Below are 24,403 nucleotides of genomic sequence, written 5' to 3' on the forward strand. Positions count from 1 at the left end.
TTAGTTAGCTGTCTAGAGTCTAGACAGCTTGTTGGGCAAAATCCCCTTGGGCTTAGGAATGGAAAAAAGCTAAGGTGTTCAAAATGCAAAACGAAAAAGGCAGGCAACAAAGCCGACATTGCACACTCAGGTTCAGGTGGCTGGAATTGGGAATATTTCTCTGTTCCCTTTACGAGCCAGCCAAAGATCAACTAGCAGGGCTAGCACTAGCAGCAAGGATGGCCGACGGGTACGGAGTGACGGACGCGGCTCGCCGGACGTGTCTGTCGCAGACCAGCCGGCCCGGGCCAAGGCCGCCTGTCCGGCCGGCAACGTGGTAATATTCGCGACGGGCCCCGCCGCCCGCCTGCCGCTTTTCCTGTCGGACGCGGAGCGGAGCAAGGCGCCGGGACGTGTCATCGATCGGGTATGAGTGGTGAGCTGTGTGATTCGCGGCCGCAGCCTGTCCCGGCCCGGCGCTGCCGAGCCGTCGCTGTCGGCAGCGAGCCGGATCGCCATCGCCGGCGCAAGAGCGCCAGAGCCGATGCCAGAGAACGGGCCTGTTCGCTTCAGCTTATAAGCCGGCTGAAAAGCTGAAACGGCTGAATTGTTGTGAGAGAAAAATACTGTTTGGTGGCTGATAAGCCAGCTGAATAAGCTGAAGCGAACAGGCCAGTGTGCGGGGAACGGCAGCAGGTGACGTCCGTCTGGTCGCGTGTTCTTTTGCTACTGGGCCAGTGTGCTTTGATGATGAATTATCCCGGCGGCATGCGCTCGAGAAAGCCGTCGTGTATTCTGCATTGGCCCGGCCCAGAAATGGACGCCACACCAGAAATGCAGTGTCAACCGGTTGATTTTCCAAGGTTGACACGTCACCAACTGAAACTACTGAACAAAAACTGGACAACTCCCAACAAAACTCTGAAACAACAATGACTGTAAACTGAATTGTTCAGCACAGCTGCTTAAGTAATTACTCCCTATTTTTGTGTGATAAAAGTCAGGCCCCACTTGTCAAAAGGTCACACGCATAGTAGCATCAAATACAGGCTAATTGACAGAAAGATGATGGAAAAGGCAACCGAGACACATAACTACCAAAAATTGTCAGATATCAAATTAAGGACATGTAGGAATTACCTTGCGTAGCTGACATGAGGTACTCACACTTCCCTGTCTACAAACATGAGATTATGAACTGAATACTAATGAAATTGAATAAATAGAAAGATGAAACCACACAACTACAAACATAAAAATAAAAACTGAATACCTAACAGAATGACCGTTATAGTCAGTTTACTGAATAATTAATTAACTGACAACCATCACTAAGCCACAGCCTTACAAAAATGAAACTGTAAACTCAGGACTTACCATAAAGAGTGTTGTTGTCAGTAAGCTGAATAAAATAGAAGGATGAGATCCAATGATTAATCAAGAACACTGAATAATGATAATAATAAATAAGTAAACCGGTCATATGTTCAAAAAGTAAGTGCATAAACCTGAATCTATTGGAAGTTTAGAACTGAATAATACATTCAGTGAATATGACTTGGAAAATATATAGCGAGTACATAGAGTACATTAAGTAGGATAGTGGACTGAATATATTTATACTGAATAAAAACACTAATTTCGAAAAGGACAGCCCGGGCATCCAACAACTCTGCTGCATGTGTAGACAACCGTAATGAAGCTCATAAAACACCGTCAAAGCTTGAGCAACACAAAATACATTTGAAAAACCAATCAGATTGTGAATGCATAAGGTAACAATGACCAAAGTTGGATTTTGTGTCTCACAACATGAACTACAATATAATCAAACCATCCAGGAGAAACAAGTAATGCATGATATCAACTAGACAAGCAAACCTCCCTATCATTCGTTAAATTGCCACCAGCACAACCAAAGGTTTGACGTGAACAAGGCCATGGCCTCTAATTCTCCCAACAGCATCAATTTCAAGGGAAATAAAATGAAAAAAGAATGAAATAAGCATATAGATGCAGCATGAAATTTTCTGGTTTGCAGATTATCATCCAGCAGAACCCACACGAATCTTGGCACTATCGCAGCCACAGAAAAGTGGTTGAAAGTAGAGAACAAAATCAACCGAGTGTTATTTAGAAATTTCATATCGAAAATGCGAGCAACGCAATTCCACAACACTCCAGCGAAACCTTCTCTAAATGAGATAAATATTCAATCCAGAAGATATAGCTTTTCTATCTTGGTGTACGGTTTCATGAGGTACATGGTGCTCCCATGGAAGCAGCAAGGCAGTAAACCATAAACAAACTATCCCAACTGTTCTCTCCTACAAGCAGCTTGGACCAAAATTTTTGGAACAACCTTAGTCTTAGATCGCCATGGGCTGCTCCAAAGCAAGGTTCTGCAGCAACCCAAAGGTCCCAGTCCCCACCTTCGCAGGCTTCCCGAGGCAGATGCTGGCCGAGGGGCACTCCAGCGAGTCTGACTCCCCATGTGTGGCCGCATCCACGATGAACTTGGTCGCCGTCTCGAATGTCATCTTGCCAAATGGTGATGTGCTGAACTGGCCCATCCCCAGCCTGTTCATGGGGCGGTAACCGCCGTCGAATGTCATGAAATCGGCGATCATGCTCAGGTGCCTCGGGTCCACTTTGATGCCATAGACGCCAAACACATGGTTCACTTCCTCGATGATGGTGGCCCGCGCGGCCTCCACCCCATACGTCTTCAGCATCGCGTGGATGTCGTTCGTCGTGATCTTGTTGATGCTGATGTATTTCCTGAGGTTCCAGAATACTTCAAAGTTCACCCCTGACGTTTTTAGAACAGCAGAGCTACCTTTCTCTTTTTTTTCCTCAACTTCACATTTGTCAATGTTCTTGCAGGCCCTTACAAAAATAGACCTAGCTGTCTTCTGGGCAATCTGAACAAGGAAATTAAAGCATCCATTAACAATCGTTCACCCGATATATAATGATTATGTAATGCAGACTGGACTTCTCAAAATGGTCCAAACAAAATGGGAAAGATCTACAAGAACATTAAGTGCTAAAAGGTTATATGGTGAGAGTTGCAGCCAGTCACCTAGAACAAAACACAAAATAATAATAAATAAAAATAAACTTAAAAACCAATGAATAAACAAATACAGCATGCTTCAGGTAATGCTGGACCAATGAACGTTAACAGATTACTCAACAGGTAACAGCTGCTTGAAGGTGATATAGTAGTGACAATCAAAATTATGTTGCACAAACTTAATGTAATATAACAAAGACATGAGCATGACAGAGCAGCCTAAAATGATTGATTACACAAGGACAGGAAAGAGGAACACATCATGCCAACAGGGGTAATATATTGATGCAAAACATTTGAGCAAGGCAGAGAGTCCAGTTGATTGCCTTATATTATAACAAGGGTTCTTTTACTTCGGTGGAATCAAAACGTGGCATTAGTACAAGCATAATTTTTTTTAAAAGTTTTCAAAACGTAGGCAATCTGGTAAAAGAAATATCTTGACTTTCATTGTGACTAATCTCAGAGAAAATTGAAGTATAAAGTTTTCATGATTGAAGAAGTTACCTGAGCTAGTAAAATGTGAGGTTCATCACAAAAGGCATAGTGAATCTCAAAATCTAAATCTTTTGACTCAACATGGACAGTCCTTTTTAACTTTTTCTTACGTTTGTAAGTCATTTGATCCTGTTTACGCTCATCTGATTTTCCCTCAGTATGAGTTCTCTCTTGGAGCTTAGCTGTCTCATGCTTATCTTTTGATTTTTTCACCTTTTTAGCAGAATATGACATGTCATCCACTGAAGTCATGTCAGACTTCGAGGTTTTGTGTTCCTCGTCAGCCTCTTGCAAATCATCACCTGACTCAGCTGGATCCTCCTCACTCTGATGTTTAACTTTGGTCTCTTCCTCAGATTCACTATCCATTCCCTCTTCATTTTCAGTATCATCATCATACTCCATCTCATCTCTCTCTTGCCGTTTCCTCTTTTCTGCATCAGTTCCCAAGTCATCATCATTATCATTTTCATCATCACCATCACTCATACCAGTCTCTTCTCCATCACCATGTCTACTTTCAGATTCTTCACCGCCATCTGATAATGAGCCCTCTGCATCATTTACCTTAACAGCACGAATTTCATTAATTTTGTGCAGCAGATCTAGATGCTTTTCAATTGCATGTTCCATCGCATCAACAAAAACTGTTCTCAAGGTTGTCTGACACTCATCTACAGTAAGATCTGACTGAGGAGGGTAATGCTTTTGTGGGTAGAGTTTCATTTGTAACTTGTACAGGGTCGAAACGTGCCCATTAGTATTGTAAAAAGGAACTGTGCATACTTCAATTTTCTCCACTATATCAGCTACACGAACCCTCCTAAGTTTTGCAGCCACCCGCCTAGCATCGTCCCTGGACATTCACAGAAAGAACGAATGAATGTCCACATCTTGCAAATTTGGTGCACAGGAAGTTGAGTACATTTTGGTGGAGTATATCATATTTGACAGGATATTAGGAATTCAAAAACAAGTTATGAGAGAGCAGAAACCAAACTTGGAGTGTTAATTATCCTGAAAGTAAGCAAAAACAAAGCTCACCTAGTCCACTTTTCAAGCAGAGGGCAAACCATAATAGGTGTACTAATATTAGCTGATGCAGTCATCAGTATTTCTTTTAACCGAGGTATGCCAAGCGTTACATTCATCTCACCCCTTCCAGCAAGATGAAAAGTGTTGAGCCTGCAATGCATTGTAAACAATATTTGAGTCGTTTTATCACAACTAAAATAGAACATAGTTAAATCAGTGCAACATCACCAAAAAGTGAGAAAAAGCTTCAGTCAGCACACAAATTCCACCCTTACCCAATACAAGCACCCACAAAAGATGTAGCATATGCATAGACTGGGGAAATGAATATATGGAATGTCAAAAGATATAATAATTTTAGAGATCTTACGTCATCTGTGTTGAAGGTTCTCCTATTGACTGAGCAGCAACCACACCAACAGCCTCGCCAGGATCTACAAGACTATATAGGTATTTGACTTTCAGTAACTTCATTAGTCCCTTCTTCTTAATGTCACACATTAGTCCCTTCTTAATGTCACTGCTTTTCTTTTCCTTTAAGAGCTTAAGGAACTCTTTTGCTTCAGCAACCAACTTCTTAGGCAGTGTAGTAATGTAGCCATTAGGTTTTGATAACAGCTGATTCTGCTTATGGCCTTTTATCTTGTCAAGGACAACTTTCTTGTTCTGTAATTTGGATCAAATATAGCACAACATTAGAAAAAACACCAAACAAACCATAGAGAGACATACTTCAAATTCAAGGTGGCTTTAGTTTATAGCTGAGTATTGAATGTCTTACATCAGCAAGTTCTTTGAACTTGTTGAGAAAGCTAGTTTTCAGCACATCGACTCCATCTTCTCCATAGCAGAACTGTACAATTGATCCATCAACATCCCGTACAGTGTGATCGTAAGAGACTTTCAGCGATTCCAGACATTTGATAAGACAACGCTGAAGGTATCCACTACGGGATGTTTTGACTGCTGTGTCACACAACCTGCAAAAAACGCACAAAATTTAAACATCGTAAATCTAAAGCATGTGGCAGAAACATCCAGAATTTCACATATCTTGTTCTATTATCATGTACCAACTTTAATAATGGTGATCATTTTTTTTCAAAAAAATGTAAATTTCCTTTTGTGAACATCAGAATTCAGAATAAGTCAAATATACTCGCCACAACATGCAAGTGGAGGTCATAATTCATAAATAATGCATATGGCTTGTATTTTTTATAGGACCAACCTACCTCAAATAACAAATCAACCATCAACTCCATACATAAAAAAAAATGTAGACAACAAATTCCTATTCATTCAGTTTAGCCTATGAAGATGCATGAACCATGGATACAGATCCTAGTCATAACTTGAAATGTCTCTCTCCGAACAGTGTTGTATTGTGTTTACAAAAGATGCAAGATCGTTATGCATGCCAACATCAACACAGAAATGTTGTTCAATAGTAAGAGGGATTGATGATTACCAATAGGCACACAAAGAAACCACTGCATGGGCTAATGCACATATTCCAAGCATCATACAAATACCAACTAACACTTTTACCTAAAGGTCAAGGTGCTGAGAAAATACAACAGTACATGCCTATATGTCTGCTGAATTGTATTTACAAGTGGATCACAAAAACCTTGCCATTGAGGTTGGATAATGTAGCCGAAAAACTAATATTAAAATCCCTTCATGAAGGGCAGGAATATAATGAACGGAATCATGGCTCTCCATGAGATCTTGCATGAAACTAAGAAGAGACAAGAAGTGGGGATTATTCTTAAGCTAGATTTCGAGAAAGCCTGCGATAAAGTAAATCGGGACTTCCTTTTCAACTGTCTGAAAATCAGAGGCTTTAACAACACTTGGTGTGGTTGGATAAGGAAAGTGGTGACTGGGGGGGCAGTGAGTGTCAAGTTAAATGAAAAAACTGAACCTTACTTTGTGAGCCACAAAGGGATCAGGCTGGGGGCCCATCCTTTTCAATTTCGCTGTTGACTGTCTAGCTAGAATGGTTAGGCAAGCCCAAACCACTGGATGTGATCACTGGTCTGGCAAGCATCTGATCCCCAGAGGCATTGCTTTGCTTAAATATGCTGACAAAACCATCATGTGTCTCAAGGATGACATGGATGGTGCCAGAAATGTGAAGCTCTTGCTATACTTGTACGAGCTAATGTCTGGACTCTTGACTTAAAATAAACTTGATAAAAATAAAGGAACTCTGATTCACAGACAAACAAAATGTAACTTGTATTCTAAAATATTCAATTGCCAAGTTGGCAGCTTCCTCATTGAATACCTGGGAGTTCATGTAAGCCCCAGAAGATTACATGTAAGGGACTGGCTTCCATTACAAGAGAAAAATGGGAAGAAATTGGCCATTTGGAAAGAGGGGACAATGTCAATAGAAGGGAGAAAAACCCTTATCAACTCTAGTCTCTCTAGTGCTTTTATCTATCATGTCAATGTATCTCCTCCCTAAGACTGTTACTGCTACTTTAGGCAAGCAGAAAAGAACCTTTTTTTTGTGGCAAGTGGTAGGCGAAAGAAAAAAAAATACCACTTAGTCAAGTGGAAAAGCTTATGCAAAAGCAAGAAAAAAGGAGGCCTAGGGATATATCAGGAAAATGAATATCAGTCTCTGAGTTAAATGGTGGTGGAAACTGGAAACTGAAGAAGGCCTATGGCAGGACATTATCAAAGAAAAATACTTGAGAGGCAAACGTGTTTAAAACTTTTGAAGTCATGCATTTGAGAACCGTAACAAAGCATGGGCTATGGCTATGGCTAGTGCAAACTAAAGGCTAGCCTGGAATTAAATGGATTCAGGCAAACGTGTCCAAACTCCAAAAACCAAACTGAAGGAGGGTATTGGCAGTTATGTGGACCGAAAACCGAGAAGCAAGTTTTCAAGCATTTTGGCATCACATGGGTGGGTACCAATTGTGTGGAAAACGTAGATATAGTATGTGCTCCGCCAGCGTACCAAAAGCCAAACAGCCTTATTGTGCTCCGCCAGCGTACCAATTGCCTAAAGTATTTTTGTTACCACAAGGGTGGGTACTGGTTCAGTGGGAGCTAAAGATGATGAATGTTTAATAAATCAACAGTGTGGTTGGAAATGAAGACATGGCAGCAGCCGTACCTTCCTTCTTTTTTTGGCTACCAGAGGTTTCTCGTATCCTGCATCCAACAGGATCTGGCAAATCTATTTTAATTAACCTAGCGCAAGGACAGTACAGATGCAAATTATGGTTATTGTGTATCAGAAAAGAGTTAAGAAAAAATACCCTTCTCTGCCTGCCATGCAATGAAAGTAATATTCTTGAGGGCGCAGACCAGTTAAAAATCGATCACTAATGAAACCACCAGCCCTTGAAGAAGTATCCCATGGCAGAAAGCACGGTAAAGTCTTCCCAGAAACCATCCGCGGAACACGTTTTCCTTCTAACTCTTGCTGCCCTAGCAATGATGATATTTGATACATGTTGACCTATCAAGACAGATAAAACGATTCCACATTAGATTTAGTCTGCTTTCTAGGTAAATTAATAAAATAGTGCATTGAGTTCTGACTGAAGAAAAGCTTACATCGCCACCTTTAGCTCCAGTTGCAGTCATAAGAGTGAGACAATTTCCAGGAAAAGGCTTTTGTAGACCATAAGGGAATACATTTTTATTGACATCAGATGTTATATTGCTGAGAGCATTACTAATTTCTCTGTCCATGTTAACTGTGGCAGATTCCCCATCCCTTCTTATAACTTTTTCCACCTCCATTTGCAATTCTACCAGATCAAAGAATTAGCAAATAAACAATCAACATGAAGGTACAGAGTGCAAACAGAAAGGTCAACAAATAATAAAGCAACTATTTTATTGCATGCAAATGCCTCATATTATGGGTTCCACAAACCTTCACCATCCTTTCCAGTTTTTATAAATGTCCCGTGGGCTTTTTCACTGTACTTGTCACTTTCACTGATAATTGACCTTCTCGCTTCATCGGCTTTTTGGCATAGTAGCAGGTCATCCACCCCACAAGTAAAACCATGAAACTGAAAGAAGAAATTATAATGTCTTCATCAATTACAATATCAAAACCAATAATAACTTCTGTACTTGAATGAAAAATTAGCATCAGTCATAGGCCCAGAGCAAAAAGGAACCATATGTGCTAAACCACAAAACTCCTTAGATAAAGGATGATACAAGTATGATAAAATTTCGATCATCTTATCTGATATTGAAGTGCTGTATCAGCAGAGATGCATTCAAACTCAAAACAAGATTTGCATCACAATATCATCCTCAACAGTGAGACCAAGAGATTATGGCAATGTTGGTCACAAATATGTGGATATTATTTTCCTACAAGATCCAATGGAGATCTGGTGCCAAAAAATTTCAACAGATCCGATAACAGTAGTCTCTGAAGGACTTTCTAATTCCATCTGATTATATCGTGATTAAAATACCTTCTGGTTGCATCCATATTAAATATCATATACCAGCAGATAAAATAAAGAAATGAAAACAATATTTTAGGACAGACCAGAGTTATCAGTATGGGAGCAGCTATCTACATAGCCTACATACATATTCACAAGTGCAGGAGCTGGTATTACATGATATGAGAAAAAAGGATGGAAGGACTAAGCAAAATCAGAAAACTATGTTACTCAAATAACTAGTATGCACTGATTGGTCAACACAAAATAAGTCAATTAAAGTTATTGTTTCAGACAAGTAAAATTCCCATATGTACCATATTCAGATACTGGATGTGTATCACTGCAAAGCTCAACTTTATGTGCTGCCCTATGACTCTGCTCTAATGGTTCAATGAGTGTAGCTTAACAGAATCAACCAGATTGTTAGTGAGTCTATCCAGTTAAAAGCGGTCTGAACGGTCTGAACTCTGAACCACTCATCCCACATCTTCTCTTTTTCTTCCTGCATGCCCCCATGGCCCAATGCTGCGATACTAGATCAACATGTTTTGCACTGAACAAAATAAATTCAACATTCCCAAGGCAATTTGGGTCTATTTCAATTGTTTGCTGCAAGCTGATCTTTGTTATTTAAAAAGACTAAAGAAGGAAAAATCAGCACCTCTAACTATGTCCTATGGCCAAGCATTCAAAGCACAGTAAGCTTGGGCACATACATTCAATAAATATCTTAGTTGCCCAAAGACATTCAATAAAGAGTATATAAGAGATATATAGTTTACTCCTAGTGAATTTCCATGATATAAATGTTTTACTTGTGTTAGACATTTAGGCAAGAGTAGTAGAGCACACTTAGAGCTACAGATGTTACTGGTGAATCACCCATAATTAAAAAAACGGTAGCGCTATTTTATGTTTACCTGCAAGAACAGCGTAAACAAGCGGCTGAATGTCGAGAGCAGTATTCCAGCTGTATCTGCACCATAGAGTTCATGAACAGTATGAACTATCCCATATTGCCCGAACTGGGCCTTATCTATCATGCCCTTTATGAGCTCATTGTTTTTAATATATAAAACCAGTTCAGAAATAGCTATTTTTCTTTCGCTTTCGCTTTCCTTTCTTTTCTTTTCTTGTTTTTCTTTGTCTTCTTTTTCTTCTTCAGCACCATTATCTTCTTCTTCTTCTTCTTCTTCTTCTTCTCCTTCATCATCATCTTCTACTAATTCTACTTCTTCTTCTTCTTCTTCTTTTTTTTCTACTAATTCTACTTCTTCTTCATCTTCATCTTTTTTTTCTTGAGCGTGAGGATCTTTATCTTTTTTTTCTTGAGCGGAAGGATCTTTATCTTTTTTTTCTTGAGTGGGAGGATCTTTATCCTTAGAAACTTCGAATTTTTTAGGGGTTAGATGTTCTTCTGATATTTTTCCCTTCTGCTCCACAGTAAATGGACTACGACCTTTTGTCAAATGATTCAAGATGGTTGTTATAACCTGTAAACAAAGAAGTTACATAGAGGCTTTCAAGAAATTCCCAAGATTAAATAACAATATCAGCAGCAGAAATTTGTTGCCAGAACTCAGAAACATCTAACCTGTTTTCCTGTCCATAAGGGCTTTGGCTTCAAAATAGCGGGAAGGACAAATCCTAATGCATCATCATCCTTAATAGCAGACACCTTTATACCAGGTTGACGAGGGCCCCAATTCGAGGGCACACAAGACCCATAGACAAGCTGACTATATTCTTCACGGCTTAGAAGGGTGTCCTGTTTTGTCAGTAGTACAGCACCAACAATGTGGTCCTACAAAATTAAAAACAAAACAAAGTTTAACATTTAACAATAACTATTTGTTAGTTACAGCAAAAAGAAAGAAAACATGATTGTAAGGTCTAATAGGGAGAATTAGTTTACTAATGAGGACAGGTGCAGTTGACATTAAACAGCTGGATGAGCACATTAAATGTATATTTGGTTATGATAGTGCACAAAAGAATCAAAGATATCACGATTGTATATGCATATTATACCTGTATTAGACCTCTGACAGCATCACCACTCCTAGGACCAATGTATTGCTTGTTTGCATCAACAATGTTCATAGCCTCAGCACGAGATATTTCATCTTGTGGAAAGTGTACATTCATCTCATCTCCATCAAAATCAGCATTGTAGGTGCTAAAAAGAAACAATAGACATCTGTTCACAAGATGTAGGCAAAAGGACAGCGCATCATCATGGAATAAAAAAACAATATCCAAATACCTGCAATTGGCATAGTGCATTCGTATCGTCTTTTCTCCAGGCAACACTCGAACAAAATGAGCCATCATGCTGGGCTTGTGAAGAGTAGGCTTTAAATCACATGCAAGAAATCAGAGATTAGGGAAATACGTTATCCATGAACTGGAAGAGCTACATCATGGCTGATTGATAAATTGAGTAATAGCCCTATCACACACTATTGCCAATGTGTTGTACAGAATCATAAGCACTACGGTTAGGGGTAGAATTGTGAGTGGTTGCAAAATCAAGCCTTCAGTTGCTTTCCAAAGTGCGCTTTGAAACTTTCAGGAGAGCAGGCAAGAACTTTGAATTTGCGTTTAATCCAATCTAATTATTTTATGTCACCTCTGCACCCTTATATTTGTCCTTTTATAGAACAACAAAGAACTATGCACCACTTTTGAGCAGATTTTGCCCCTGTTAATCATTCATCCATTTCTATAACGCTGCTACGAATGAGTAATGAGGGTATTTGGATGCCTGAGCTGCGCATAAAAAACATAACAACATGTAACCGCTAACAAAAACCGCTTTGCTGAAATGGTGTCTCAATGGGACTGGAGGAAAAAAAATTCAGATATTACTGCTGGAGAATATGGAACTGCAAGAACAAATACCTGCCTATTCACAAGTACAATGTCACCATCTTGAAGATGTCGATATACAACCTTGCTTTCAAATTCACAATTAGGGTCTTTCCCAGGCTGAGAAATTGATCCTCTTGATGCAGGTAGCATCTTAGCAATGGCACGGCGTTTGGCAGGGGCCGCCTGTAACTTATAAATGTTACTGTTGTCCCTGTAATGTGTTGCACCTGGGTGAATATCCGCACCGTTCCTTACAGCTTCTTGGAGTTTTTTGGCGTTCCAGGGTGTTACTTTCTGCAGAGAAAAAGATACACAATGTCAAAAATCAAGAAAAGTCCTCCAAATTAACGATTCAAAGATAACAAGTTCCTGGAAAGAGCGGCGAAACTTTAGCTATTAGTAGAAGAATATTTGAAAGTAGAAAGGAAGATTATTCTGATGTACAACAGTTTATGCATCTGTTTTCTTAGCCGTGGCGTCTTGAAGAAAAATGGAAGTTTGTCATCCTAAATAAAATAAGAAATCACTACACAAGCTATCAAAAGCACAGTGAAAGATCAAGTTCACATGTCTATCTGTACAAGTACGCTTGGTTGAAGAAATCATCACAGTTATGACTTGCATAAAGGAACCAACTAGTCTTGAGTACATCCCTCTCCCCCCACTAACCCCCAACCCCCTCAAATGGTGTTTGTATTGTGGGAGTGGGATAGGATATATTCGGATTCTATTGTCTATCAGCCCTCCAATCTTCCCTACAACTCATACATATCCCACCCTTTGATGTTCTACCCCAATCCAGATGACACATCAATGCACTGCTGGGAACCATTGCAGGATCATACTGCTTTGTGTGCTGCACAGCACTGAAGGATACAGCCCGTATGCTATTATATTAAAGCATCATCTAGTGCCTAGTTGGTTCATTGATGAACAATTCATTGAGAATATGAAGAAGTAATGGTCCCAGCAAAATGAAAGAATTGTCAAAAAACTATCAATAAATCCAGGTTCTTGGAAATTGCTCAAACCAAAGGTAAATTAAAGGGTCATGACTCTGAAACGTGAGAAGCAAAGAAAAAATGAATATATGGCCGTCACTCTTTGACAGAGAAAGCCTTCATGATGTCAGAGTATAGGGACGTATCACAATCTTGCTTTTAGAGTACGTCATAATATCATACTTATCCAAGAGTTTGGATCACAATCTGGGATGCTACAATTTTGTTTATAATTTCAGTTGCAATTGCAATACTAAGATACTGATTGGCTGGCTTTTATTTTAAATTTGCTTGTGTCTCAACCTCAAACTAGCATGCATTAAGGGGCTAGAAACCTTATGAATCGTTTATTTGCATCCATAGAGAAAGGTCATGCTCTTTGACGCTGGTTGAACCCTTTTCCAGCTAATGTCCAACAGCTGGACTCGTCACATCGATGGTAGTCTGAACAGATCAGATGTTCAAGATCAGCCAGGGCTAATTTTTTTCGAAGTTCTGCACACAACTCTGTACAGAACAGCCAGATAGCATGTCCAGTCTGTCAGCTACTACCTGAATGGGTGAATAAAAAGAACCAGTATTGGTGTTTACCAGGTGCATAAAAATTCTGAAGGTTTGGATTGGCTGAATATTTGTGTAACAGCTACTTCCTGAGCATTTAGTGCACGGCACAAGCACGAGGTAGGCCATTGTGCTAATGAACAGGCTGTCTAGACTAATAGACCAAGTCCCAGCTGCGCGGACTGCATCCGCATCAGAGTGCACAACAGTCTCACTATTGGGCTAAAAACTACTTTCGGCTCTGCATAAAAACCGTTACACGAAAATTTGAAACACAAGATAAGAGTAATTAGGTTTCTTGTTAGTTAGGTTTATCTCCTTGCAGATATAAGCAATGTCTCAGAGATTAATTCATCAGATCAAGAGAATAAATAGGAGTTCAAGCCAAGTCGTTAAAAAAGGGATCATAAGGGTCAAGGTGAGTTGTCGTTAAAAAAGAGTATCACAGGAGTCAAGACAAATCAGAGCACAAACATAAACAAAGAAGTTCCAAATTGAATAATTGACAGCTGTAGGTCGATGCATGGAGCACATACCTCAGGATACGTCAACCGTGTTGCAAAAACAGGAGGAATGCCAATTTCATTAACAGCCAAGTACGGATCTGGAGATATAACAGATCGGCATGCATAATTAACCCTCTTCCCCATCATTTTCTGTCGAAGAATTCCTTCTTTCTTTTCCAATAATTGTCGTATACCATGAGCATTCTTCTCGCTTTTCACTGTTGTCAACAAAAACATTTAGCCATCAAACCTTTACAGTGGGGGTAGACAAGAACTCAAGATAAATAGCTTGTAGTGCATAGAGCAAAGACAATGAGTAGAGGTAATATTATACCAAACCTAACACTTCCCAAGAACAACTGCATCTTAAACGAAAACATAAATTTATTTTCAAGCAGTTCTCAAATACCCTGAAGCTGAGGACTGGGGTGTCCATTGGCAAATAACATCAAGAACCATCCACTTCCACACAAAATTGAGAATAAAAGTCTAGGACTGAAGCAATTCTTCCGTACTATCACAAACAGTCATGCAAGACCAATCTACAGTAACAGGAAAAAAATAGCAGATGTTTATGAGCCAGCATATGTGGCACTGTTTCAGCAGGATTTTATTCTGTAAGATGACTATGCTAGCCACCAAGGTTAGAAAGAGAAAAGACACATGGAGTTTACTTGTTCTTTAGTGCTTACTGGGTACTAAAGGAATAGGCACCAGTCCAAATCATTAAGAAAAGAATACATCCTTACCGATGCCTTTGCTACTATCATACAACACATTTACACTTCGTTGTAGATCCATCCATCTTCTAAGAACATCCATATGATTAGAACTGGCGCTATTATGCTGTAGTGCAAGATTGGCTTCTTGCACTTTACTTAGCAGAACATTTTGTGGATGTTCCATAATCTAGAACAACAAACAGCTAAAGTTGTCAATTCGAAACAAAAATCAGTCGGTTAAATAACTAAGATACTTACTCCAAGACTAGAGCTAGTTGATGGACGGAATCTATTTGGTGCCACAAGGAGACTATTCAAGAAAAACATCTCATAGCCCTTTCTCTTTTCTGATACACTTAGCGTATCCTGCTGGAAGTCACAAAGTAACATGCAGAACCTGGCTTCATTTTTCCACAAACCCTTGAGAATAGATTCAACCTGAAGCAGTTGAGTAAGAAAACGCTTAGCGATCTGCTTCCAAATCTTCATTTCCCTTTTAAACTGAAGAAACAACAAAACATACCTCTGTAGGCAATAGATGCTTCTTTCCTGATGATGCCACGAATTCTTTAATTGTGTCATCAGAAAGGTGTCTAACTTCATTGATTGATCCTTTGGACTGAGGTGAAGTACGTTCTTCGTCAAAACCAGAAACCCCAGTTTCCCCTGAGCTGTGAGCACCGCCATCTCCCTTCAGTTTAAAATCGGCAATTGCATTTGCTCTTACAGCAGAAGCACTTGTGTCCTACAAATCAGAAGGTGCAATCACATGTAATGAAGAATTAAGATGCAGAAAATGCTATCCCATTAAGAATTTCAACTGAAAATATGACATCAAGGTTAAAATCAACCATACCCAACACGAAATAGATATTGTTAACAAAGTCCTCTCTCTCCATGGATATTGTTGAGAGGATTTGGGGGATTTCATGTGAGTACTTGCCACAGAAAAACTATGCAAATATGCCCCCCTAAGTGTGTGGTTGACATCAAGGGCCTGGACCACATGCCAGTGAGGTATTAGTGGTGTATGGACAACATACGAAGTAATGGGGTGGCATCTAATGTTTGCGAGAAGGGCTTACACAAATACTTATGATGAAAAATCTACGACTTATAGTCATGTGGTCTCCCTGGGCTTCTTGATTGAAATTGTTCAGAGAGTGAGAATGCCGCCTTAGTCTAGTGCTTCAAAGAAACTGAGGACTTGTGGGCCTGTGGCTATGGACGCATTCTTAAATCTTCAGTAATTTTACCAAGTCGGAGGAAAGAAGGGGGATAGCCCTCCCTGCTAATGTTCAAAAACTCTTGACATTTTTTTGTTATACTGGTTCCAAAAGTAACCCTTGATATAATAGATGTAATTTGCAAAGGTTAAGTAGGTGAGAGGAATAGATAATGATACACCTAGAATACAGAGATAGGTTGTGTAATTGCTAAGGAATTAACACAGACAGCATTGGCATTTACTGTTGCATAAAAGGTGGTCAAACGAAACAGCTTTAGAAAGACTGGAAGAATAGTCTAAGTTTCATAAACGTCAGGTAACTGATCCTTATATTCCCAAATTTAATCAGAAACATGGAAATTGTATCAAAGAAAATTAAATATCTAATTTCGGAATACGTTTACAGAAATTAAACTAGAACTAAGCATTAACCAAAAACTGCTAAAATTATATATACCTTGACCAGCCAGCCAAATATAGGGCTTGAGAATGTTGGGCTCTTCATGTCACATTTTGCACACTTCTTCTGTCTCTTTTTCATTATCTTGGAAAAAATAGACAGAACCTCTTTCAATTGGACCGATGTCCAGGTTTTCTTGTCCTTCTCAGGAGATGGCTTATCACATGAAGTGGCTTCAGTAATGTCTTCATCTTCCTCTGAAGGAGATGCTCTTTTACCTGAGTCTTCCAAATTTTTAGCACGGGCAACATCACCCTTTACTAACAATTCAAGTTCATTCACATATCTGTCAACCTAATAAAGTGAAATCACCATAAGATCACATAGTGGCATGCAAAACCTTAGTTCTTAATGAGACAAACATGGACTCACCTGTTCCTTGTTCAAGCGGAACTTGTGACAATGGAAGCATGTGACATGGAGAAGGTTTTTCAGACTTGTAAACAGCAAAGGATTGAACAATGGTTTTGCCAACTCAATATGACCGAAGTGACCAGGGCAGCGAACAGAATGCTGACCACAACTCTTGCAGCTGGCAATCAAATTTGGACATAGTCAGAAATTAGAAAAATGTTTTTTTTTGAAAAATCCAAGGGGAGCACACCCACAAGGTTTGCTTTAAATGTTTCCTTGGATCAACATAAATGATAGTATCACAACAGTATTCCATAACAGTATGTTCTCCCCACATACATACAAACATGCATACTCCCTCCGTTACACAAATTTGTCCAACCAGGCATCAACCAACCCATATGAAAAAAATGCAACAAGTCACAAAATATAAATAATTAATGAAATTTGTCTACACTTTGCCTATCCTATAAAAAGGTGTACATCAAACCACTTTACGGCACCAATTCTAAGGTAGCACAGTTTCCTTTACCAGGGGAAGTGGAGCGCACATCTGGCAGTGTTTGTCTTAACCAAATTTAATTATCTCATAATCTTGCAAGACAGCAACTACACATATCATACACATGTTACACGTTTTCTAAGATATTCAGGCATGCCATATGCTTTACCGTTCCAAAAAATATAGAAATTGGTATCAAAACACAAGAAAATGCATTGTCGTTTCCTTGTAAACTGATCCCTAGGACTCACTGTAATTAAGATGTCAAGTCTGGGAGCAAGATTTCAGAAGTTGGATAAGAAACTCACGTATCAGTATCATTGATTGGTCCCATTGCAGGGTCCAGTAATCCACCTGGCACAGGAAGATTTTTGGCATCAAGGCGCTCTGACTTGGTTATCTTTTTAACGCTGCTCCTCTTAATTTCATCATCACCGTAGAAGCTGAAATGGATTGAATCCACTTCCTCTGATGCTGCCTGCTCGAGAAGTAAATAATATAACATCAGCCGCTGAATTTTCAGGGAAGTACAAGCCCCATGAGTACAAGACACCATAGTGTGATATCCATAGTATATAAAAACTGAAACAAGTGATTTGCTTCTAACTTGAATAAGGAAAAAAAACAGAATAAGAAGAAAAAAATAAGAAAAACTCCTCTGAAAATTGTTCAGCATTCAATATCCGGCAGCAGTAAGTGTTTTGGAATAATGCAATACCCTCTGTTTCAATAATAATGACATCAGCAATTAAAAACATTTTCCTTACAGAAAGTAAAGATCGAAGAAAGATTACAGCTTATAATAATAGTGCACAAACCTTTCAGATTACGGCTGAACCAATGTGGTACGAGGTCCAGAGGCTTATAATAAGGTGTCTATATTGCCTAGCCCGTTCATTTGGCAAAGTTTTTTTACTACCTACTCCTCACTAAATTTTGGAGCTAGTGAATCTAAATTATGAAGCTTCCTCAGCTTCTCCTAAAGCAATTAACAAGAACAGACTGGGAGACCAATAAGGTGGTTACCAAAGCGCAAGGCCCACCACACCAACATGCTAGTCCACTGATGTGATGAAACTAAACTGTTTCCCTAGCACAAACTGAGCCTCGGATGATGACAAGGACTTGCGAATCCAATTGATGATACTTAAAATCGCAAAATCGTAGCTACCTCTACGCTGCCGCGAGCTTAATCACTATAGTATTACGAAGAAACCAGCGCAAGAGTGGAAGAACCGGACACCAACCTCGATACCCCGCAGGTCGGCCATCCCAGACCCCGCGCGTGCGCCCTTCCTCCTCGCCGGATTCCCGAGGGCACGAGAAGGGCGAAGCTACGAGGGACGGCGGACGTCCGAGGCGGCACAGCGGCGAGCCGAGCGCCGGGATGGCAGCGGCCCGGGAGTACGGCGGTGTGACGCGGGGAGAGCGGCGGCGGCGCTTTCGAGTCAAGGCAGCGGCGTTTAGCGTTAAGGAGGGTGGTGGGCGGCGGAGGCGGCGGGCGCACGCAGGGACTCGCCGGAGGGATTTGGGCGGACAAGAGGGAGAGAGGGAGCGGGCGGAGAGCGGAGGGCGGCGCCGCCGCCGGGAGAGGGGAGAAAGGGTTTAGGGTTCTCAGGCGGCCAGGGTTTCGTACCGTCAAATTATTTGGGGTGGCGTTTGGGAAGTGAGAAATGCGGGATGGGACGGGGTAACGAGGGGTGGGGTAGATTTTTCCCCATGTTTGGGTAGTGGAATAGGGAAATAAATGGGGGATGGGATACGGAAACGTGGACACCTTTTCCCAGCCATCTAATCCCTAAGGGCTGATTTGGCAGCATAGGCATATTAACCCTGGGGTAAAATCCTCCTTTGGTATTTTCCTAGACAATCAAATCCCCCTCCCCTTCAGGGGAGATATCTTGTATGGGATAATTACCCTCAGTTGTTTGGCAAGCAAGCAAAATACTAGGGAAGGAAGAGTACTGTCACAAATAATTCATACCTGAGTGATTGACCTCACGAACAGAAGAGTGATGGATTCTATGTAAATCGATCAAAAATCTGTTTTACTCTATTGGAACCTGCGGCAGAGACGGAGGGTGGCGGCGGCGAAGATGGGTGGCGGTGGTGGCGGCGGGTGGCGGCGGTGACAGCGGAGACAGGGGGGCGGCGGAGACGGGGGTGGGCACGGCGGCAACAAGGGATGACGCAGGGGGACGGGTGAGACGGGAAATGTTGCCCGATGTCTGTAGGCCGAGCGCTATTCTGCACGGAAAATTGGGCTCAGACGAGCCGAACTCCCCCGCCTAGCAGGCTTCCAAAGGCGCCGGTTAACTAGCCCATGGAAACTTTCCGTGTGGACTTCCTCTGCGGGAAAAAGGCCGGGAACCCGGTGGGGAAATGAGCTGCCAAAGGAGCCCTCAGGGAGAAATGGCACCAGCGGATGCAGAGTGGCCGTTGTATATGCTGGAGATGCCGCTCGCCGCACCCATTGACCCTTGGAGGTGCCACCCACGTGTCTCACGGGCACAGGGAGGCGCAGCTCGCACGTGTGGGCTGCCGCTTACCATCCTCACCACTCGCGCTGGCCCTCGGAGGCTCGAGCCACGGCAGGATCGAAGCCGTCACCGCCACCGCGCATGGTGGCCGGAGCCTCGCCTAGCCTCGCATGCGTGGGGGTGTCGGCCATACATCCATGGACCCACCAAGAGGCTTGGACAGTCCTACATGCGGGGTTGTACACCAAGACATTTCAGACATGGAGACTATGATGCAGGATGACATGGTCTATGTGGTGGACAAGGACTAGTCGAGGATTAGGAAACTACTCGTAGCAATTAGAGTAGGACTCTCTAGTCGAATCTGACTAGTACTCTTGTACAACAACTGACCTGTAACCCTGCCCCCGGCAATATAAGGTGAGGTAGGGACCCCTCCAAACAATGATCAATCAATACAAACCAACCAACACACAGGACGTAGGGTATTACGCGACATAAGCAGCCCGAACATGTCTAAATTGTGTGTTTGAGTTCACCTTCGAGTTTCTGGTCTTCGGCGAGCCCCACGCACAAAACACTACCTCAAGTACCCCCTCGGTAGCTTGCCGAATCTAAACACCGATAGCTAGCGAGCTAGGTAGGGCTCTCGCCAAAGATCCACCGGCGAACTCGATGGCTCCAATCATCATCAAGCCCACCGTCGCGTTCGAAGTGGGCGCAACGTTCATCTTTGGCTCTTGGGTCTGCGTCGCAGATAGCACTGGAAACTTCCACCGCCACATCGCGCCGGCCCCAGAAGAGAAGCACTACGACATTAACCTCCATCGCCAAGTGTTGACGCTGGTTTTTGACACGTGTTAAGGTCGGCGTCAAGGAAAGAAAAGTGGTCGATGCGGATAAGCAAGAAGCTGTGGCTGGGGTAATCGCCCGATAGAGCTACAGTGTTTTAGCTTATTAGCCGAAGGAGTCGATGAAGACTGGCCGATTGGGAGCCAGTACAGTTTGGCCGATGTGGGCCTAAAATGGGCCAAGGCGGTGACCAGATGAAGACGAGGATTGGCCCATAGAAAAATTCAATAGTGCTTGACTCCGATGCGGGTTGTATCCGTGTGTAAATATTTGTTATTTTGAATTAGAGATAAAATCATAGTCGGTTAGGAACTCAGTTGTAGCAGGGTATAAATAGGTGCCTCGTAAGGCTTGTAAAACAACACAACAATCATCAACACAAATCTACTTTTTCACGTAACTTTACTTTCAAGTCGGTGGCTTCGCCAAATCCTTTTTCTTTTCATGAGTTTGTGTGAGTTGGCAGGGCTGCGTCAACACGACCTCCGGCTAATTTGTAAGTTCTGCGTATCGAGTAATATCTAAGCTTTAACTTCGGGCGTGTCGCTGTTGTTTCGTTTAGATTTATTCACCAGTTATCGATATTTAGGTTTTACCTGTTATTTTAGTTTTTATCAACAGTTATCTAGCTTGAGACACGAACTGTCGGCTATATCAATATCATACAGCCGATTAGATATGTTCCAAGTGTTGTCCCTGTAGCATTGTTTAGGTTACTCCAATAGTTTCTTTTACAATTGCCACGTGATCATCGGCTGTTTCATAGCCGGTTATCTTTACATTAATTCGGCCGATTCGCTGATACGTCCTTCGAAATAGATCGGAACTTCAGCCGATTGAACCTTTGGAATTTAATACCTTTCCTCCCTTGTCAATCAACAGGTCAGATTGACTGGCACATCGTGCGAAACGCACCAGGGCGATAACCCGAATAGGAGCTAAGCAGATTCTCCCGGGTCGTGTGTCCGACGCAGGGGCCGGAGTCATCGTCCAATTTTTAGCGTCAACACACCTTTTGGCACGCCCGGTGGGACCGAAGCAAGATCCAACATGTCGAAGGCTACCGAAATCTCGAAAGACAACGTCATTGAAGTCACTGAGGCAGATCTCAAGGATGACCAGAAGGATGAACTGGCAAAAGCTATGGAAAACATCAAGAAGGCATGCTTGCAATTCTACAATCGTACCAGAAGCGGGGAACCCGTCAAAAAGACCGCTCTTCCAACTCCCCGCCAGATCACCATAGCCGAAGACTCGGGGAAGATGTCCGAGATGATCCAGCAGTCTGTTTACCAGGCCATGATTGATCAGTCCAAGGTGATGACTCACACCGTGTACAACGTCGTCATCAGCTCCAACTTGGATTCAATCGAGGACCTTGACTACTACTCGGACCCGGACAAAGAGATCCCCCTAAAAGGTCCACAGTAGGGCCTAGTAATCACATCTACTCCACAAGGCAGATTCGTCTACTGGCCTGACATGAAACCATCTGCTCTAGCTAAGGATGATGAGTCACGCCTTGTCACGTACCTCGACAACCTTCCATACCAGGAGGGAACACCTCTGTCTGATATCTACGAAGAAGACGGTCCTACGGAGATCAACACGTCAAGCTCGGCTAGTTTTTCCCAGAGCGGGAACTACTCGCCATTGTCACTCCTCAAAGAGCCAACGACGATGGAGCAGAACAACTAGAAAGGCATCCATGGCACGAATGTCACCTAGACGACGTGTTGGCGGATGAGCTCACCACCAATATCCAAAGAGAAGAGACGGAAAGTCAAAGGACACGCCGGTGAGCAAGAAATGCGTCACGAGTAGAGCATCGACGCCGCCTTGCAAACGACCTACCCATCATGAACCTGGATCATGCGTTCGAAGCAATTTCAACGTGTCAACATAACACTCCTCTCACCACTGTTGCCTCCATTGACCTTCTTACTCGGGCGATGGCGCAAGACAAGTACACCAGGCAACTGGCTCTGTTGGCGGAGTACACGTACGAACTACTCGATTGGGAGAATTCGATCAGCTCAGTCCGACGCACCTCCTCCCACCACAGCAGCAGCAGCAGGCATCCAAGTCACCTCGAAGCTGCTAGAAATGAGGTTCCTAGAATTGAGCAACCCAGGCCAAGTCAACATAGGGGAGAAGCTAGTCGGATGGGACCCTCAGGAGGGCCGCGACCACCGTGGACCCTGCCAAGAGCGTGAGCAACCTCATGACCTTCATGAGCAGCTCAACCCGAATCGCGACACTCGCATCATCATCGAAGGGCGCCGCCATGAACGCGATCAAGAAATTGACTACTCAGGAGAAGGTTCCCCGCCTTTTTCAAGACGAGTACGCAAGATGGTTCTACTCGAGAAGTTTAAACTTTCGGGTATCAACAAGTATAACGGCAAGCAGGACCCAATCCAATGGTTGAGGTGCTACTCGCTAGCAGTCCAAGCGGCAGGAGAAAACGATGATACCAAAGTCATCTACTTCCCTATCATCATGGAGGCAGGGCCACTCACTTGGCTCGAGTCTCTAGAAAGGAACTCCATTGATACGTGCAGTCAACTGAAGACGGTGTTCCAAACAACTTCGTGGGGGCAATGCAACGTCCTGGCAATAGGATTGACCTATCGCAAATTAAACAACAACAAGGCAAAACCCTACGAAGTTACTTACGCCGTTTCTTTGACAAGAAGGTGACTGTCGTGGACATCACGGAGAAGGATGCTATAGAGTGAGGGATATGGGTAGCCCATGAGTCCCCACCGACCAGGATACTAGCCGGACCTGACAAGTGGGCCCGCCCAACCAGGGCTCGCAGGCTGAGGACATGAAGTTACTTGGAGTACACGTTAAGGCAACTAAACAGTCCAAATCTGCCCGGATATCGTAGGACACGTTTTGTAGTCCGACTCAGATTGCTTTCCATGTAAATACCGAGTAGATTAGATTCAAACCGACTTGTAATCCTTGGTCGTCAGCCTATATAAGACGACCTAGGGCACCCGCCGAGGACGACCCATCTCATATGAAGCAATACAATCCACGCATACAGGGCGTAGGATATCACTCTCTGGAGGTCCGAACCTGTCTAAAACCCTCATGTCCCTCTCGTGTTCTTGCAATCACCTTCGAGTTCTTGGTTTCGCAATCGCCCTCACCTACAAATTAACCACTTGGGTAACCTCCTGTTGGACTGCCGTACTTATAAATCCAACATAGAGTGCTTCCAGAACGGCCCCTATGACCGCCGGATGTTCCAAGATTTTAGTAGAAGACGCCCAGAGGATATCAAGTCTCTCAAGACCATGATCCAATCCTAGGCAGATGAAGAAGACCAAGAGATCAAGCAGTTCGTATCTAGTCGTAACCGAGGCCAAAACAACAACAACCAGAGTAACGGTCAAAATAACGGCAAGAATCGCATCGATCGCCCCAACGACAACCGAAGCAACTACTCAGGTGCCAAACTCCATGATGCAAGTCTTCGCAGCCTCCAAAAAATTGTATCCGATAGAACTCGAAATCTTAGAGAAGAAGTTGGGGGCAACCAAGGTCAAACCGGCAGGAAAGGTTGATCTCAAAGCTATAGACCTTGAGACCGGCGACAGCTCCAAGACAACCCTGATTGGCTCAGGGCTGGACCCTAAATAGGAATACACGCTTGTCAGCTTTCTCCGGACCAACCAAGACATTTTTGCTTGAAAGCTATCTGATATGTCGGGGGTGCCCAGGAAGTTGATCGAGCACTCACTGAATGTGGATCCCAAAGCTACGCCCAAGCGACAATGACTACGCCAGTTCACCCAAGACAGAAG

At 42.5% G+C, this 24,403-nt stretch overlaps 1 protein-coding gene across 1 annotated transcript; it reads right to left on the reverse strand.

Moving 5' to 3' along the window:
- Positions 1-2,093: 2,093 nt before the first annotated feature.
- LOC101753676 (DNA-directed RNA polymerase I subunit 1) lies at positions 2,094-18,904 on the reverse strand. The gene is made up of 21 exons (XM_022825638.1): positions 18,498-18,904; positions 17,559-17,728; positions 16,767-16,926; positions 16,392-16,688; positions 15,230-15,451; positions 14,965-15,144; positions 14,734-14,893; positions 14,015-14,202; positions 11,947-12,210; positions 11,309-11,397; positions 11,074-11,221; positions 10,637-10,846; positions 9,963-10,535; positions 8,505-8,646; positions 8,180-8,376; positions 7,879-8,081; positions 5,373-5,571; positions 4,962-5,257; positions 4,601-4,741; positions 3,566-4,412; positions 2,094-2,903 (listed from the first exon to the last, which is right to left on the reverse strand). The coding sequence occupies exons 1-21, from the start codon at positions 18,519-18,521 to the stop codon at positions 2,349-2,351; spliced, it is 5,265 nt and encodes a 1,754-aa protein (XP_022681373.1). The 5' UTR covers positions 18,522-18,904; the 3' UTR covers positions 2,094-2,348.
- Between the last annotated feature and the right edge of the window lie 5,499 nt (positions 18,905-24,403).

This window comes from Setaria italica, chromosome IV, assembly GCF_000263155.2.
Source record: "Setaria italica strain Yugu1 chromosome IV, Setaria_italica_v2.0, whole genome shotgun sequence".
Lineage (NCBI taxonomy): Eukaryota > Viridiplantae > Streptophyta > Magnoliopsida > Poales > Poaceae > Setaria > Setaria italica.

Coding starts and splice junctions, on each gene's coding strand:
- LOC101753676 (XM_022825638.1), bottom strand. CDS start 18,521: ATGGCCGACCTGCGGGGTATCGAG. Junction 15,452..16,391: donor TATTTGGCTGGCTGGTCAAG/GTATATATAATT, acceptor TCTGATTTGTAG/GACACAAGTGCTTCTGCTGT. Junction 10,847..11,073: donor CTGTCAGAGGTCTAATACAG/GTATAATATGCA, acceptor TTAATTTTGTAG/GACCACATTGTTGGTGCTGT.